This window comes from Aplysia californica, unplaced genomic scaffold (genome assembly GCF_000002075.1).
Source record: "Aplysia californica isolate F4 #8 unplaced genomic scaffold, AplCal3.0 scaffold00020, whole genome shotgun sequence".
NCBI lineage: Eukaryota > Metazoa > Mollusca > Gastropoda > Aplysiida > Aplysiidae > Aplysia > Aplysia californica.
The window spans coordinates 2,235,073-2,254,410 of record NW_004797290.1 but is presented as its reverse complement, the minus strand read 5'-3'; the positions used below and the strand labels follow the sequence as shown (position 1 = coordinate 2,254,410).

The 19,338-nt window shown below is 37.7% G+C and overlaps 1 protein-coding gene across 6 annotated transcripts in view; it reads right to left on the bottom strand.

Moving 5' to 3' along the window:
• Window positions 1–8,015: 8,015 nt before the first annotated feature.
• Window positions 8,016–19,338, bottom strand: part of LOC101851621 — a 41,625-nt gene continuing 30,302 nt past the window's right edge. For 5 of the 6 annotated variants that reach the window (XM_035972055.1, XM_035972058.1, XM_005090684.3 and 2 more), the window contains 4 exons: window positions 18,957–19,184; window positions 17,871–17,918; window positions 16,859–17,224; window positions 8,016–10,406 (listed from right to left, as the gene is read on the bottom strand). In XM_035972055.1, the coding sequence (XP_035827948.1) occupies window positions 16,866–17,224; window positions 17,871–17,918; window positions 18,957–19,184 (635 nt within the window). In that variant the 3' untranslated portion in view covers window positions 8,016–10,406; window positions 16,859–16,865. The remainder of the gene's footprint in view (window positions 10,407–16,858; window positions 17,225–17,870; window positions 17,919–18,956; window positions 19,185–19,338) is intronic. The other variant, XR_004859053.1, reaches the window with a different exon arrangement.

Below are 19,338 nucleotides of genomic sequence, written 5' to 3'. Positions count from 1 at the left end.
CATAATGGCCAGCCATTTTGTGCAGGAAAAAGGTAAGATAGTATAGGCAGACAGAAGTAGGAGAAGGAAAGAAAATGAGGACCAAAGGAAAGAAAATGAGGACCAACTACAAGTGTTGACTTACACAAATAATGTTCCACCAGACCCGCTCACCCCCAAATGCAGAAAAGAATGTAGATCTACTTGTTTCTAGGCTAGACCTGTTTGTATTTCGGCTGTCTAGTCGTAACACTACAAGTAGTATACAGACAGACGTACTTCTTGTATGATAAAGCTCCAGTCTCTATTGGTTACAAGCAACTAAAAATTTGTGGCGCAACTTATCCTCAGATATCTTTTTAACGTCTGGACTATGTCACACACACAATACTATGCCCTGCACTTTGTATAAATGTGTCTCAATTTAATCATATTTTCCCACAACAACTGAGGCTAGATTTGAAATCTTATCTTCATAAATGTACGCGAGGCAGCGTGGTGAAATCAGGCGCTTATCAAAAGAATGAAATTGAAGATATAGGAATTTTCCGGTCGGTTTGACAATTTTTGTCTTTTTCTTTTCTTTTCTTTTTTTTGGTTTTTTTTTTGGATTCAGCACCTCTAATGTCCATGTAAGAACCCATTTCTGTGTGGACTTTGCTAAAAAATAATGACTGAAGGCACAAAAAAGTACATTTTCAGTTTCAACAGACTCAAGGGTTGGAATTCAACAAACTTTGGCGACTATTTTCTCACTAACTTTCCTTCTGAAACCAGGCGGCCCACACTTCCTTCAATTGCAAATATTTCGACCTTTATTCAAGGTAGACCTAGAATCTAGATAGGTATTTTATTCATCGATGACATGAACACGCTTTAGGATGATACCAATACCTCCACATTATGGAAAGGTCATTGTAAGGTTGAACTTGTCCAAGGCGGCCATCATTTGTCGAGGAGAAAAGTGGTTGTCTTAAACAGGCGGACGTCTTGGGCAGTGTCCTAAATAATACTATTATTACCACAAAAACAAAACAAAACAACAACAACAACAAAAATATAGAGGGGACAGGTGATTGGGAAGTAGTCGTTTGTACTGGGGGTCTTCTCGGAAAAGTGACTGTTAGAGCCTAGAGCAGATATATATTCGACTGATCAGGGGTTTAATTGGTCATCGCAAACAGTGAACTTTTCTTCCTTTTTTTAAAAGAATAAAAGTAGTAATTTTAGTTGCGCGTTGTGACTTTTCCGAGGCAAGTACACTACATTATGTAGAGCAATGACGTGCCAGCACTTCTGACAAGTTCAGAGTCTGAGAGCCCTCGTTATCACCTCAGGCCGGGGCTTACGTGTGAGCTCGGGCACTGACCCAGGTAAGAGAGAGAGAGAGAGAGAGAGAGAGAGAGAGAGAGAGAGAGAGAGAGAGAGAGAGAGACGAGCCAAATCGATAACAGCTGCTGGTGTTTCCTCACGCATCAATTCCTGTACGGAACAGAGAGATCTAATCCACTACAACAGCTACCGTTGATTCTACTCTACTAACGGCCCTCTGTATAAGACAATCACCTTTACAAATTTCTGAATGTCCACTTCCCATTTCGCCCAGGGTGTTTTTATTTTAGCTTTGAAAATTAAAACAAAAATAATGACACTGTGTAAGACGTTCACCTGTCTTTAAAAAAAGTTTTAGATCTAGATTCTAGTAGAGGTTTTACGGCGCTCGACTCGAAACTGCATAAGGTCATATGAGCGCCAAGGGGTGGATGCCAACAGAGAATCTTTATAGGGAATCAGACTTACTCTGCTCACCTCTCTTGCTTCAAGAGCACAAAGTCTGCTTCGACTATCAAGGCACCCCGGAAATATTGAGTCACAAGAGTGTGACAAACACACAAAAGAAGTAGAGGAAAATGACGATAGAAAGGATAAGGAAAGAAAAACCAGCAGTTCCCTGTTGCAGTTCAGGAACAGTTATGAGCATGACATTGATGAATGATCCCATTAACAATTACAATTCTGCTGTGCCTAAGAACTCGAGATATCAATGCCCCCCCCTCCCCCCCTTTGGGAATGGCCTAAAGACTCTTCAGTCAGTAACACTGTCCCCGGGGGGGAGTCACCAGTTTAAGACTCCTCGACACAATGAGTGACCGTCTTGGACAATTTTGGCTACATTTGTTACTTACTTGTTGGCTTGGACAATAGCTTGGTGGATGAGATACAGGGAATCAGGGGCGAGGGTCCAGCACAGCCTCCAACAGTGCAGGGGTTTGTGGGCGTGCATAACATAGCACAATACATAATATTATTATATTGTATCTATAGGCCTATGCATCAATATATAATATATGCATACTTGGGTGTTTCTGGGTTGGGGAGGGGGAGCAAGGGTGTGTGTGTGGGGGGGGGGGGATATGTGTGTTGTGTGTGTGTATGTTTAAAAGAGAGAGACAAAAGAAAGAAAGAGAAAAGAAAGAGAGAGAGAGAGAGAGAGAGAGAGAGAGAGAGAGAGAGAGAGAGAGAGAGAGAGAGAGAGAGAGAGAGAGAGAGAGAATGACAAAACGAGAAAACAAGCTAAAATAAAAAATGAAAAATAATACAGATAAGGCAAAACATGAATAATTTCCTGAATTATTTTTATTCTTATTAAAAGAACATTAAAACACTGAGAAGGCGGAGACTAAAATATATGTGAACACAGCTACATCTCAGTGAATTTGCCACAATTAAAACATCCATGACCAATCAAAGTCTTAAAAATATATTTTGTCAAGAGTGAAGAAGCATTAAAAAAAGTTGACTGACACTTTGAATGCAAAAATTGCTGTAAATTTTATTAGAGCCAGAAGAGAAAGTTTTAAAAAAAAATGTCTTGGGACATAATGTAAAATGAGTAATAGATTGGCCGAGAGAGCCATTAGTACAATATAACTGTGTATATTACTAGGTAAGTTACAGCTTAAAAAAACCGTCTGTGTATCTCTTGTTCCCGTTGTCTTGTAAAGGATAACATATATATAACAACACAAAAACATCCGTAAAAAAACTATTTTAAAAAACAGGTAAAAAATGAACCAGAACTTCAGGGAGCCCAACTCTTGGGTCACTTGTAACAACTCTTCCAGGGCAGTGTGAGGTATGCACGGGTAGCCTATTCTATACAGGCGTGTCACAGTTAGCGAATGCACACAGGTGATGACTATACAATACCGGTGACAGTCATTACAGAAACAGGGATTTGGTTAATATCAAACTAATCTCAGCAAAAGCCTAGGCCTGACTGTAAAGAATACAAATTCAAGGATGTCTTTTACTTCACTTGCTTATTTTACACATGTGCTTGCATAGAAGTACAACTGCTCGGACAAACTGCTGTCTGAAAAGCAAAAATTATGCACAATAATTTGTTAACCCTTCGTCATTCCCCTAAAATACTGCAACAGTGGGAAATCCCATTCAGTGACAAAAAAATACCATGGAGAAGAGTAAGCACATCCTTTCTAATGCCTGCAGCAAAGAGATATTTATAATGATAAAACTATACAACTTTGAATGTCTTGAAGAATATAAATTTGTAGTCCATTTACCATAGACAAGGATCAAGTCAAAAGTGCACAATGTTAGCCTTTGTGTTCTTTTAAACAATATATATGCATACTTTCATACAATAGCACACATCTATATATAGCATTAAAAGTTGGGATTTTTAGAGTGCTTTTAACAGCCTACCAGACACAGAAGAAATACTGGTAGTCATTTTGAAGGTAGGCCATTTCAGCTGCTAAATGTAAGACTCCACCATACACCATTTTGAAAAGTGACATTTGATGGAGTCTCATACTGAGCAGTCGAATTTGATATAGCTGAAAGAACGAGGAAAAAGGAAGGAAAGACAGCAGAGATGAGACATCAGAACACACAACAGATCTGCCCATCTTATCAAAGCCATTCTTATGTTCTATTCAAGTACACACAAGGTTGTTTTCCGAGCTGACATGGGGGGGGGTGAAAATTAAAGTAAACTGATTGCAATAATCAGTCAACGTTTACTCTCATTTTGAATCACCACATCAACTAACATAAAATATATTAACTAGTTTGTGCCTTTGTTAAAGCTGTAGAAATAGTTTTTAAGTAAAGCCAACATCACACGCTAGAGTGAACCTGAGTGGGTAAGCTAAAACATCAAGGGCCAATTCGTTAGTTACAGTACCGGTAGTCTGAATAATGAATAGCACATTAACACAATAATGGACAGTTAGTACCCGGAAAAAGAAAGGTATAAAACAAGTGGGGAAGGGGGAAAATAAGAAGTAGAAGCAACCACTGGCACCCTCCAACTACCTGCAAGACCAGTCTACAAAAAAACCCCTAAAAACTTTAGAAATGCAGGTACTTTTACACCCGCATCGACAACTATGCCTCTCATGGGTTACATTGAGCAGTCGAATTTGATATAGCTGAAAGAACAAGGAAAAAGGAAGGAAAGACAGCAGAGACGAGATATCAGAACACACAACATATCTGCCCATCTTATCCCCGCTGAGAGGGATACATCCCAAGAGAAAGACAGATGCTCGGAACCCCCCCCCCCCCCCCGCCCCATCCAAGAAGCGTATTTAGGTCTCTCACATGTGACCGCGGAACACCCAACTGCTGCACCACAGACACCTGCAGCCATACTGTGTGCCAATTTTTTTCAAACTTGAATGAGACAGACTAGATATGAAACAAACAGTTTTAACAGGAGGATCACTTTCTATATCCTGTAATAAAGTGGCTAGATGTTCAATGCCCTAATCTACACAATTTACGTGTACATCATTCAGAAGGCAGGCGGCGAGTCGAGGCCACCTTAAGCTGTGTGGTCTACATTCCAGCAGAAAGATGGAGACGTTCCATAAAGCATCTTCCCAAAGTTAATTCGCTTCTTCAGTGAGCAACGGAAAGAGCCAAACCATTGCAGCAGAGATGATGCTAGGTAAAATCCAACAGAAGCTACTATCAACTATCAGGTTCATGAGTGCTTTACAATAAAGGAATTACCCAAGATGACTTGGTGGGTATAAATAACAGATGCGTCTGTACATTCTGCATTTTCACAAGCTTTCTACCCCTGGGATATAAGTAAAATCTTGCCCGTTTACCAGCCTTTGTGGGACCCCCTATAACAGCAGCATATTCTTAAAATTTTTTTTAAAGAACCTAAGCATATGATCTATAAAAATTTATACCCGAATTCTTGGCCACAGAAATAGGTAAGTTTCGATGAAGTATAGATTTATAATGTGTAAATCTGTATGATTGGTGTATAGAGGAATGTATTATCAAAGCCCAACAAGACTATCCAGGTCTAGTGAGATAAAAACTGCTGTTTGTAAAGACACAAACTAGCTATACATAGTTTTGGATTGATATAGTAGGAAAAGCATGCTTCACTGCCACTTTATCTCCATAGTTACTGAGACAAACGCACACATATGCCTAACTGTCGTGCAAGTACAGCCAATACTATGAAAGGTTTTTTTTTATAAATCTGTTTTTGATGCTCATTGCTCAGAATACCAACATCTGTGGCATAATGGTCAAGCTCTTCATGGTTAGATGTTAGATGAAGAAGACAAGAATTGATTCAATTTGTGGAAGAGGACAATTTTTGTGTCGAGTATCTTAGTTCGTCTGCTGATATGTTATATTTCACTAACCTTGGGTTGACCCGAAGAAGCCCACCTCTTAAATATAACTCAACTGTGTCCATAGGGGAATGAAACATTTATGCCTACAACTCACACAAAAAAAAAATGCTCAGGACTTTCTAAATTCTTAGAAGATAAACTTTAGAGTAGATCTGCATATATACCATTGCTCATTGTAAGACTTTGTTATATGTCACTTTTTAAAATAGCATATGGCAGAATCTTACAAAAAGCAATCGACCTGTTGGTTTGTGAACGAAAACGGGTCATGGAATTTTAGAGGGGCTTACAATTGAAATTCTAGCAGGATCCACAACCCGTCCATTGTAAAAAGTAAAAAAGTAGCAAGTGTTTGTGTTTAACCATATAAACTCTATGACTAGATGAAACTTTCATCAGTGTGAAAATAACCAAATTCTGCCCTGTAGTTGTGTATTATTTGTGGCAATATACCACAGAGACATATATGCTTGTGTAGCCTATGAGTTCTTGGTTCACTTTGCTTTGGTTCACTGGGAAAATCTACATAATCAAAGTTGACATCACACTCAAGGGACTGACACAGGAGTATGCTGGTATATGACACCACACGTCAACAACAGCAGCAGAAACAACAACAGTATATATTACAATATGTATAGATATCTTTTTACATGATAAAACTGCAACAAAAGGTCTCTGGAATTCACAGAAATCTTACACTTACAAGGACAGCACAGTGCCAGAGAAGGAATTTTTTCCAAAGGGATCCCATTCCCATTATATTTATCACCCCTCTATTTTGTTACTTTCTTTGGTCGATGCTACACCTCTGCATCTCTCATCACTCCATTTCCACGTGGCACATTCAAAGAGAGGTACTGAATGCACAAAAATAAAACAAAAATTCTGATATTATATGTATACGCTGTATATCCGCGTAATTATATTCATTTCTCCTGTTGAGGAGATTTTATTGACGGCATACATGGTATGCATCAGCAGCACTGACAGAAACAGATCATTACTCCGTGTTCACCCAAAGAGGTTATAGATAATACTAGCGTTTGCGGCAGTGACAGTACCCGTGTCAGACATGGGGACCTTCTTTTCCAGATCGGCATGGCTAGTGCACTCCCATTTACATGAACAACCTGAGCCCCCACCCTGTTCCTCATGAGCTCAAGTATATTAAACACTGCCCTGCCCCCCACATTTCAGTGCAAGGTTGTAGATTTCCTCCAAAGACCTTCAAGCGAGAGTCCTGAAAAGTACTCATCCGTCTGATTGCACACATATCTTGCCTGTAAGGCTCAGCTTCTCAGGGTGGACACATGCAGCCCTCAATCATTTATGTGGGTGATATCACTGCCACAAACTCTAGTACTAAAAAACAAATACTTGTATAACCTCTTTGGTGTCTACTAAATTCATCTAAAAACAGCATCTGACCTACAAGTGATGCATAGCTGGGCTACTTCTGTACATTCACACAGCTAGACTCACTTTTTCAATCATTCAATATTCCCAAAAACCTCTTCTCTAATAAAAAAGCAGCAATGTATTACCTAGTTTAGTTTTAGTGAGAGTTTTCACGGCACTTACAACACAATAGTGTCATATAAGTGACGAATATCAGAAATGTTGTAGAGAGAAACAAAATAAAAAAGGAGAGAGATGTTTGATAGGAAAAAAGCAGCAAGCCCCACATGATCAACCACCAACCACCCACAACGTATTTCAAACCAGAAAGACAAAAAATCCACAAAAGTTGGCGCTAAAAACAACAGAGATGGTCACGTCCTGCACCCTTTTCACAACAGCCAGGGATACGTAAGGGGAGGAAAAACTAAAATTAATTTGTTCTTTGCAGCACTTTTTGGTGCATACGAATACGATGGTCTGCCCAGGAGCCACATGTAAGTCAGAACTCTACAGACCCATTCTTTAGGCCACCTAACCAGAAGTCAACACAATCTATCTTGGCAATCAATTCCACGTAAAAGGGAAACAAACCCCTTTTCAATCTAGAATATTGCACAAACTGACAATCGTTATTATATTGGGTTTTTTTTGTCATAGTAAAAACTCGCAGACAAAGAGAACTATACCTCAAAATATTTGTACTTCTAAGATAAGCTGCTAAGCAGCAAGTGAAGTGTACTTTGCTCAGCAAAGAGATTCACCACAATAAACAACAGCTTTCCAGATCCTGCGAAGGAATGTATTATAATATATATATATGTAATAAAATTACAAGGTGAAAGCTGGAGAAGATCTGAAAATTGATTGTCTGTAAAATGAAATCTTCAGCTTAGATCAAAGTCAGTTTTGATTTCTTTTTTAAGTCTCAATTTTTAGTTTTGAATATTTAGTCAGAAATAAGACTTCTATTTTGGAAATTTAACCCTTTCAGTCCTGTTTTTGATAATTGTCAAATTAGGGGTTCAGTGCCAACTTAGACAATCATCAAAAAATCAAGTTGGGTTTCATTTAACAATGTTTGGATAATAGATAATTTTCAATTACATTTCCAAATAGGAAACAGTTCTATGCCGAAATAAATGTTTTTAACAAGCCTTTTTGTACAGTGGTGTAAAATTATTATTTCACCCATTTGCAGCTTGACTCTTCCTTGTTTGCGAAAATTTAGGAGACTGGCACTGAAAGGGTTAAAAATAATAGCAGAAAAGCTGTTGTTTGTGGTCTACAATTACTTTGTAACTGCAGTCACTGACTATTTGAAAGTCAGTAAAAAGGGAGCTGGCAGATTTAAAACAATCTGTCGGCTTGTACATGATATCTGGTGCATATTATATTCTTAGTTTCATTTTTTTTAAAAACAAACAGTGGAAATAACCACTTTATGTCTACACAGCAAGCAAATAAGCTTGGTAACAATTGTAACTAATAAAAGTAAAAATAGAGAGTGCATTTTATAACAAATGCTGTAACAAACAAAAAACAATGCATCAACACATTGCCTAAATTGGCATGCTAACAATGTCATTCTTTGGACCTTATTAACTAAGAATTCTCAAAACACAAAACACTGACGGATTAAAAACCAGGTTACAAACAATCTTTATCACATCACGCTTTTCAGATAACTAGGAAAACAGATGTGATAACACTGAAGACAAAATTTGACTGTTTAAAACGGTTTCTTTGATTCTCACCCTCCCTGAAAACCCCCCCCCAAGACATTGTGAATATTGTCTCAGCCGTTGAACTACCCAGCAACTGAGAGAAGACTAGCTCTATAACCAGTAAACCTGGTGCTCTCACAAAAATGGAACAACAGCAAGGGTGGTGACATATAGTAGAGAGAGAGACGTTTGAACGCACATCACACACAACAGGAATGATTTCAAATGTTCTGCTCCCCTGAAGACACAAATCAGATAATTAAGGTGGTAGGTTGCTTCCTAACTCCCTGTCATAGACATAGCAAATCTCCACAAAGTGGAATATAGCATCCCACGAGGCTGACAGAAACACCCAGTTCAATAACTTTCCCGAACGAGAAGCAAACTTGCGATTTTTTAGCGTGCAAATAGCAAAGAGCCTAATCATTACACCACAGATGTCACTGACACTGAATGGAACGGGGAAAGCCCAAATGTGAGAATGATCCACAAACAATAGTAACATATTGCTTGGACCAACTACTTTTTGATTAGGCCAAACTCCAATATTTGTGACAATCAAAAGAAAGCAGATTTTGTTGTAAATAGACTAGCTCAGTATCCAAGCACATCTTGTCTTGAATTTGCTGCGGGAAAAAAAAGAAACAAGAGAAACATTTTCTCATGTCTGTTACGTCTGATATGACTAAAATAATACCAGAATATGCTAAAATTCATCAATGAAAACCTTGGAATATGAGAATAATGGTGAAACACCAAACCAATGTGCCAGGACCTGGACAATAAAGATGTATCTTATCTTATTTTATAATTGACGTAGGAATATGACAATAATCCACAATTGTTCGAGCCACATTTCAATTTTACAAGTTAAAAAGCACAACAACATATACAAGACAGCACCATAGTATTGCCCTTAAACATGGATCCAAAAGCACATCTAGAAAACCTTTTACTTGAAGTTGTCACCAAAACCAACAATTATTGAAAGCAATGACTCAACTAAGTTTCAACAAAACATACTCATCCCTTCATAAGGAATAATTATTACAAATAGCTCTACACTGAAATGCAGAACAACACAGAAACAAGAAGTAGCCTTGAAAAAGCCTCCCCAACACCATGAGTAATTGATAAAGAAGAACAATGCCAACTTTTCTTTTCAACTCCTCATTACATTAGACAACCAATGATGGGAAAACACACGGTTGCCTTGCTATTAGTAGTGTTATCATTGTCATAATGGGATGTTCTCATTTCCTGACAACATCAGAAAACTCACAGGTAGGAAATATTCCTTCACTGAACAAATTAATTTCCCACAGGATCAAGCAAAAAAACCCTCCCAAAAAACAATATGAAAATCACAACAAAAATTTGATCAATCATAGCAAAAGTATAACGGTGAAAGAAACAACCAAACACTGTAACCAAAAAGTTCATTGGGTAGAGTTTGATAACCGGAGAGCAGATTGTCATAGTCTCAATTACATCACGTACACAAGTAACAATTTACCTCAACATGGTTTTGGACTGGCTGTTCAATATGTATGTCAGCTATCTCTATCAAATATGCACCAATCAGTGGCTGTACATTCTGTAGCTGAGCAAGAAACAAGAACAATATTTTCATATACAGAGAAAAATCAGCCCCTTAAATAAAATAAACCTGGCTTAAACAACAGAGGAGTATAAAACTAGGTGTAAGGGATAAACTACTTTTGTTAAATGTTGCACATGAAATATGAATATTTGACATACACATGCCAGAGAACCAATAAAAATAAAAGCAACAAAATTAAAAAGGAAGAAACACTACGAGGTACCCTGAGCACATATGGCACACGGAAGAAGAGATACAAACACTTTATTAATAACATCACTAGGGTATCTACTCTGAACCTTGATGTAAGGGAAAGTCGATATCTGGTATTTTCTCTTATCACTGGTGAAGTTTGTACCAAATAAAAACTTTCCTATCGTGTGTCTTACACATATATCTATATTTAAATTACACATAGTCCTGCAGCAGACAAACAAAAGCACATTCTCACATAAAACCTCCAGTCACAGCATTCAATGGCTTGAGTCCATACCATCGCCCAGCTGTTCAGACGTCTTAAGCCCAAAATTTGGAACAATTTTTATCTATTGTAGATTTTTAAAATCTGTGGTATCTGTGCATGTGCACAAGAAATATTTTATCGAAAATCAAATTCTAAATGTTGACAAAAGCAAGCACTAATACATAATTTAGGTATAATTGTTTAAAGAATGAAACAAATTTTTTTCTCTCTCTCCTGAAAACTTTGATTTCTGGGCTTGGTACATTTAAACAGCTTGCCGACTAAATATATACAAAGAAGAGTTTCACTGGACATCCAGCAACGATGTGAATACAGCACCGGGCTGTGCCTGTACTGAAGCAATAGAGGGAACAAAACTTTTTTTACAGGGTAAGTGCCTCCCCGATTGCTCACTCTCATTATTGGTCTTCCAGTCCTCAAACTTTTGAGAGCATCTACAATTCCAAGGAGCTCAAAATGTATCTTAATTTTATTATTTGTTTTTTAAAAAGTTTGATGGCACTTGCAACACAATTAGGTCACATAAGAGCCTTAGATTAGAGGTGTTACAAGAGAGTAACAAGCGCAGAAAAAGAAGGAGGCGAGATAACAACGATGGAAGTTTGATATGAAAGAAGGAGCGAGCCAAACCAGAGCACCCATCAACCACCCACCAGCATCCATAATACAAAGTAACTCAGAATGTGTGTAGATGTACACAAAAAGACAGCTGGATTAATAGCAACAATTGGCATACATCTACAGAACAGGGACAAAGACAGAAACGGTTAAATTAAATATAAACTGTATAAAAAGCTCACGTAAAGTAACAAGACTGCATATACGACCCAATTGTGAAAACAAAGCAGGAAAAACGTAAGAAACAAAATAACCTATCCCCTTCCATATTTACGTATGCATTGCAGCAATTTTTTTCAAAACTTTTGTGCCTCTTTCCCCTCAGATGCTCAACATCTGTAGTGAACACCCCAAATTATCACGACTGATATTTTCAAACTCTCTACAGTGATAAATACAGAAAAGTTTAAGCATTTAATCCCTTTTTGTGCATTTTAAAAGAGAGGAACTTTTCAAACTCTCTACAGTGATAAATACAGAAAAGTTTAAGCATTTAATCCCTTTTTGTGCATTTTAAAAGAGAGGAACTTTTCAGGTTTGAAGCTGAAAACAGGAAGAGTATTACTCCAACTAAAAGTAAAAAATCCTTCTTACCTGAACGATAACTCCATTGCCACAATTAAATCAAAGTATGAATACAGGAAACTTTGAGTATTGAAACCGTCAAATAAAAACTAGGCCAATATGTCAATAAATCAATAAGTGGATGAACAAACAATTTTCCCTGTAAGCTGAGTAATTAAGCAAAAGAAAGTGCATCTTGATCTATACTCTTAACACTGTTCAGAGTAGCAGGTAAAGACAGCTACCCAGGGTATTGATGACACTCATATATAACATGTCTCGTTAGAAAACACTCAAGAAATGAGTAAAATATTGGATGCAAAATGAAACCTTCATCATAAAAGACATCAAACAAAATGGAACAAAGAGTTTTGTAACATGTCAATAAGCAACAGAAATCCTGATACAATGTCACCAACCACAATTACTGTGAAATGCAATGTAACATTTCCTTAACTGAGGTTTCTTTACAACAGCCCTCCCAATCTCCCCTAAAAAAACCAACAACAACAAAAACAATTTAAAAAACAAACAATAAAAAACCAATAAAAGATAACAACCTTCCTCCCTCTGATATATACATAAAATACAGTTCTTTAGAAATCAGTTGAACATTTGGGGAAAAGAAATCCTGTAAAAGAATATGGTTACTTGCAAACTGCGGCAGGCAAATTAAAAAAACAACAGCCGTAAAAATGCATCAGGCAAACAGGTATAAAGAAAATGCATCAGTAAACATAGAACACCCTAACTGTGAAACTTGGAATTGAACTGTCATGGAATAAAATAGAATAAACACAGGAGTTGAATAAATGAAATCAATTTCCTTCATTGCTGACTTTGAGATAGAGAAAAACTTACAAAACAATATATATTAATGAAAACAGGTATTGGTAAACATTTGAAATTGATGCTCAGTATAAACAAAACCCCAGCAGGTGGACAGGGCTGCAAACTCGTAAAGCTTTGCCCACCTCAACTAAGCTTCTATCAGTATACTGCCCATAGTTAATCTACAGCATTACAATCAGTAAGAATGAAACTCAATTGCAGGTGAAAAGAATCAAGCACGTATCATATAATGAACGATATTCTATCCTGCATTCTCCTACTTTCCAAGCTCATTTGTACCATGTCACAATCATCAACATAACAAATCATATACTAAACAATACTATATTTACAAATTTCACACATTCATCAGTGATCAATTGGTGGAAGGCATCGTTATCATTACCGTGCAGGTGAGAAAGAAGAAACAACAACAACAACAACAACAAGAAACACAACCAGTAGGTTGGTGCTGAGCACAGTAGTCACTGGAAATTCCATTCTAAATGGAAGCATGGCAAATGAAAGACACTGCTTTTGACAGCCAGGTCACACCGAACAAGGCGAGATTGCATTCTCCTCTACATGATTAGCATGATCTAAAACATTTTCAGCATTTCGAGACTTGGAATAGATCAGAAAAGACCCCATCTTATCTTATCATACATCTTCTTAAAATAAAATAAACCTCATTATCCCAAGAGGTAAGTCTCCGCATAGATTCACTCAAACAGTAAAAAAAACATCATCACACATAAGGCATGGGATGAGCCAATAAGCAATGTAATGTCAACAGTGGAAACATGATAGAAAAATAATTATCTGCTGAAGTTACACATTCTTATAGGCATGTAATGTTGCAAGCCACTCATGCTTTGAAACACAATGTGGTTCAGCAAACTGGGCATTGGTGGCTTTGAATGCGATGCACAGAGGATGTGACTTTGTCAAATTGAAAGGCTGAACTTGCTCATAGTGACTTAACTCCACATCAAAATCCCATTTAGAACACAGTTTTTCATGTATTCCAATGCCAGAACAATACCATGGCATGCCCTTCATCTTTGACAAGTTGTACTTTGTATGCACCCTATAGGAAGCCTGCCAAGACACTACACATACAAGAAATGGACGGGGACTTCTAGTTGCCGCAACAAGTTGGCCAAAATTCATATTAAGCCTGTTTGGATGAGAAAAGCCACCAGCGAAGATTTACGTCAATAGTCAGCCAAGTAGACATGAGAAGAACAGAGAAAAAAAATTATAAGCCTGGTTTAAAAATAAAAAGCCCATGTAAAAACAAGTCATGCTCTTAAAAGACATATATATGCATTAAATCTCAGTTAAATAAGTGATAGCATCTAGCTTATAGTTTTGATGTTAAAAAGGAATAATGTTTATTCGGAGCAAATGAAGTCTATTTATTTTGTTTTTGATTTCACTATCTACTAAACGACTAAAGAAGTGTTGAAAGTGACAATTGTAATAAAGTGAAGATTGTAAAGGTCAAATGTCGATACCAATATATGCAAAAAAGCATACACACTAATTGCCAAATACAACAACCATGGCAACATTTTAATTTTTTTGTAAATAGCGTTGATGTTTCTGATATGTTTATTACATATAAGTAAGAAGTGTTGTCAGAATTTCTTTTAAAAATTCTTTCTGCAGACTTTGTAACCAAATTTGGGTAGCTGCATTTTTTAAAACTTTGATCCTTTTTCGTTTCTTTTACTTTTATAAGACCTCATCGTCATGCGATAAATCCAAACAGAACTAGTGACAAAATGTATTAAGGTTGTCATCTTACTTCTAATACTAAATTATTTTACATATCTTCGGTAGAAAGTAAAAATCAAGCGATTGCCTGAGTCTGGGCACTGAATTATGACCATCATTTTTATCCACAAGAACTTTGCAATAACATTAATATACTGTTGATATAAATAGCAAGCCTCAAAAGCCCCATAAACACATCCATATCACCACTTAGTAGCCAATGATTAAATTTATGAGCCAAGAGAAATTGTGCTGCAAGACTGCAAAAACTGACACAAGCAATCCTAATTACAACTTTTAAATAACTATGCAACACAAATGTTGTTGGAACCAACAGTTTTGAGTGACAGTACACAGACAATTTTTAAGTAATATAAAAACTTGTCCATACATCTATGATGATGGAATCATTGTTGCACTTAGACCATTTGAAAACAAGACCCATCTGAACTTTACCAAATTGTTTTGCTGTAATTTGATCGGAACAATGACAACATACTTTTCAACTGCAACTTACTTATAAAATAAAAAGCAGAAATTTCACAAATACATTTTCAAAGGGTCATCTTTACGAACACAGGCTATATTTAATAAACAGTATTTAATGTAAAGACCTCTGGTACAGTCAGAAATGAGGCATAGTTCACCTGTCCCAAATCATATATTCCAATTATAATTTTATTTACTTCTAGAATCTTAAGAGAAAAGGGGCCACAATTGTTAGTGTCATGACACAGTGAAATCAAGCACTCGTAAATTTTTCAGCATATGGAATTATTGGTCTTATTTTAAATTAAAGTTCGTAGATTTGCTGTGCTTTTGATTTTAAGAAATACCCACCTATCTTTAATAGAAGTCGAGATTTTGTGATTGAAGAAGGTGGGAGTCGCCTGGTTTCAAAGATAGAATTAGCGAGAAAATGGCCAAAAAATGTCAATTTCTTCAATTTCATTGTTTAGACAGCCGCCTGGTTCCACAATGCATGCAACACATTTGACTGTTAGTGTTATACACTGCTATAAACGCATTTTTCATTTTTTCTAAATAACCCTGCTTGTCCCGGTCTGCCCATGCCGAGTGGAATAATATCCGCGGGAAAAAGATGGTGATCCACAATAGAATATCTACCTGTAATGTAAACTAAACTCATGTCAAAAGCTTGCAGGTTGAAGAGACAAATCATCACAATCCAAACACCGGTACAATTACTCAGGAAGCAAAGAGTGTCAGTTTTAGTAAGAGTTTTATGGCCCTTGCAGCACAATTAGGTCAAACAAGTGCCAAAGATTAGAGGTGTTACAACAGAGTAACACACTACGAAAAAGAGGAGAGATACAGACCATAGTTATTTGATAGGTTAGAAGGAGAAAACAACACCAGAGCACCCATCAACCACCCACAAAGGAAAGTTTGTTAACAGAGAAAGAAAGGGGGATGGCGAGGACTGTACAGACTCAAAGATCATGGTTACTCTGAGACCATTTCGAACTCTATCCTATTTTCCTCTATACAGTATGCTGAAGTTTATTGACCTTGACACTATGATAATTCTATGATGATTGCGGATTACATGTAGTTTGCTTTATCTGCTAGCTTTCATCACTTAATTAACTCTTAAACTCCGGCAAGCCGCCCCCAGCGGACGGCGGCCTGAACCACTGTGCCTGTGAGCCACTGACAGCAGCTCAGGCACTTTCCTTTACAACAACTTCGATATCAAGTTACTGTCCGGCAATTGCCGAAAACAAGTCTCTTATACCTGAAGTTCATTCATTAGATGAAGAACTATCCAAATAGGTTAACTAGTTTCGATTTAATGACCCATTTAATTATGTTTTTGTCATTTTTAGATTTAGTACCAAAAACGGGCCCCGGCATAGTGGGTTTACCCCCCTCGCAGAAAAAAAGTCAATTAAATAACTAGATGTAGGGAAGCAGCCTACTGACTAACAGCAGACCTATGACAAACATCTGTTGCTTGAACTACATAACTACTTTTGGTAAAAATAAAGTGTGACCCCCACATGTCTTCCCAAATTAAAACGATCTCAGAACACTTGTTTCCTGTTCCTGAAAGGTATAGATGCAACCCCACTGTGATTCAAATGTTGCACACTATATATCACGCAGTTCAGAATGGGGGTAGGTGGGGAAAAGGGGTGGGGGGGCATACTTGACTTTTATCCTACTTCCATGATAGGCTCCAGTCTCTCTTCCTCAACTGGCACAGGCTCCTCTTCTTTCTCAGCACCTCCTCCTTCAGAATGAGACACGATGAAATCCGCAACACCATGGGTGCTTCCTTCCAGCCTGCTAATGTTACTGGCACTGCCTTTCCCGAGATCGTCTCGTTCCTCACCACAACCGCCTTTGTCATCATTTTCTTCATCGGAATTGTCACTTTCACTGTCTGAGATTCTCTGTAGGGCCCGCTCCAAGTCATCGAGTGAGTGATCATCATCGTCCAGTTCATCCTCTTGCTTACCAAGAAACAGGGCCATGATCATGGAAAATAGACTGGCCCCCATCAAGAGGAAACCTGACAAGAAATAACAGTTTATATTAATATATTAATACCTGTACAAAAGCAGTGACAATAAAATACCTTTCCAGAAATAAGAATCATAATAATTGTACAAAAGAAGCATCAATAAAATACCTTTCCAGAAATAAGAATCATAATAATTGTACAAAAGAAGCATCAATAAAATACCTTTCCAGAAATAAGAATCATAATAATTGTACAAAAGAAGCATCAATGAAATACCTTTCCAGAAATAAGAATCATAATAATTGTACAAAAGAAGCATCAATAAAATACCTTTCCAGAAATAAGAATCATAATAATTGTACAAAAGAAGCATCAATGAAATACCTTTCCAGAAATAAGAATCATAATAATTGTACAAAAGAAGCATCAATAAAATACCTAACCAGAACTTTTCAGACCTTGTGAAAACATGTGTAGGACTTTAAAATGTATTGATCACATTGTCTAACATGTCTTGTACCAAGACTTTTCATAAAAAGTCTGTGACATTTGACAAAATCCTGACAATGTCAGAAATCCAGATTTCCGATTTATTCAGAAAATCAGCACTTTTATAGAATAAAACACCTGGTTTTTCTTTTAGGGTGTTTATCAAAGATAACAACAAACTATGCGAAAGTGCCAGGATCCTTACCAGCAAATAGGAAAGATCTTGCAAAGCCAAGTTCCTTGACAATCATGCCTGGGAAGATCAAATAAAACACAAGAAACTTTTACTTTATGCAATTTGACTAACAAATTTTAATGTGATGAGAGAGAGAGAGAGAGAGAGAGAGAGAGAGAGAGAGAGAGAGAGAAAGAGGGAGGTACAGAGGTAAGGAGGCACAGACAGAGGCTCGGTGCACAAAGGAGGGTGTTAAAGTTAGTTTTAGTTTTAGTAGAGGTTTTACGGCGCTGAATAACAAACATAAAAAAGAAGAAGAGGAGATAAGGATGATAGATGTTTCACAGGAAAGAAGAAGCAAACCACACCAGAGCACCAGTCAACACCCACGGTGTTTAAGTTAGACAGCTGCACATGACACGACATAGTGATGTAGAGTGTCAGGTCTGGTGGTTTTTATCTTTATACTCCCAGAGGCGGGGTTGAGTTGGGTTGGAGTAACTAAACCATAAATTTTGAAAAAAAATAGCAATCAGGGGTGTTGCGATCATATTTTCAGAAAATTGCACCCAAAAAAGTCATGACGATTCAGTAGAATTCATAATAAAAACCCCTTGCAAATGTACGTTTCAAATAGCCACATTGGGGATTCAAACAGGAGTTATTCTAAACCCCCATCCAGCATGCCTCCAACCTTTTAACCCTATCCTTACATCGTGTTTTACTATCGTATCCATACTACATGGGGAACTTTGTGTCACCACTTTCCAAAGAGGAAATTTACTCATTAATCCGGTCCATATGCTCGTTAATCCGATCCGTACGCTTTGCATAGCAGTCTGTCAAAATGACTTTTTGAGAAATACCGAAAGTTTCAAAGAGATCTTCGCACTAGACGTATTCTAAAATGTGAAGAATACAACCCTGGAGGTATAAAATGACCCCAGGGCGTACGGATAGGGTTAAAACATAATTCCTTTTAAAAAGAATACCCTCCCTTCTATAACGCCCCCCCCCCTCACCCCCCACAAAAACCCCCCCCAACAAAAATAGCAAAAGGAATCCGGCAAAAAGAAAAAGAAAAAAACAAAAACCCCTCTAAAAAACCCCACTTACCAGCCAAGGGGGGCCCAATCAGATAGCCAAGGCCCTGGGACATGAGCAGGAAGCCGAAACCAATCCCCAGCTCCCCGATGCCCAGCAGGTCAATAGTGATGAGGGAGGTGAGAGGCACCAGGGCCCCGGTGTAGAGGCCCAGCAGACAGGAGACCACCACCTGCTCCATCATGGTGGAGGTGATTGCTGGACTGAGGGCCACAAACATACCGGCCACGCCTAAGCTACCTGACATATGGACAAACAAAAGAGATTTAACCCACATTGTGAGCCCTCCTGACCTCTTGAGGCTACTGTGCCCCTCTGCCTGAGCTCCTGAGTGATGTATTTTTAGTTTTTTAGTCCGTTTTTTTTAACGAGAGAGAGAGAAAGAGAGAGAGAG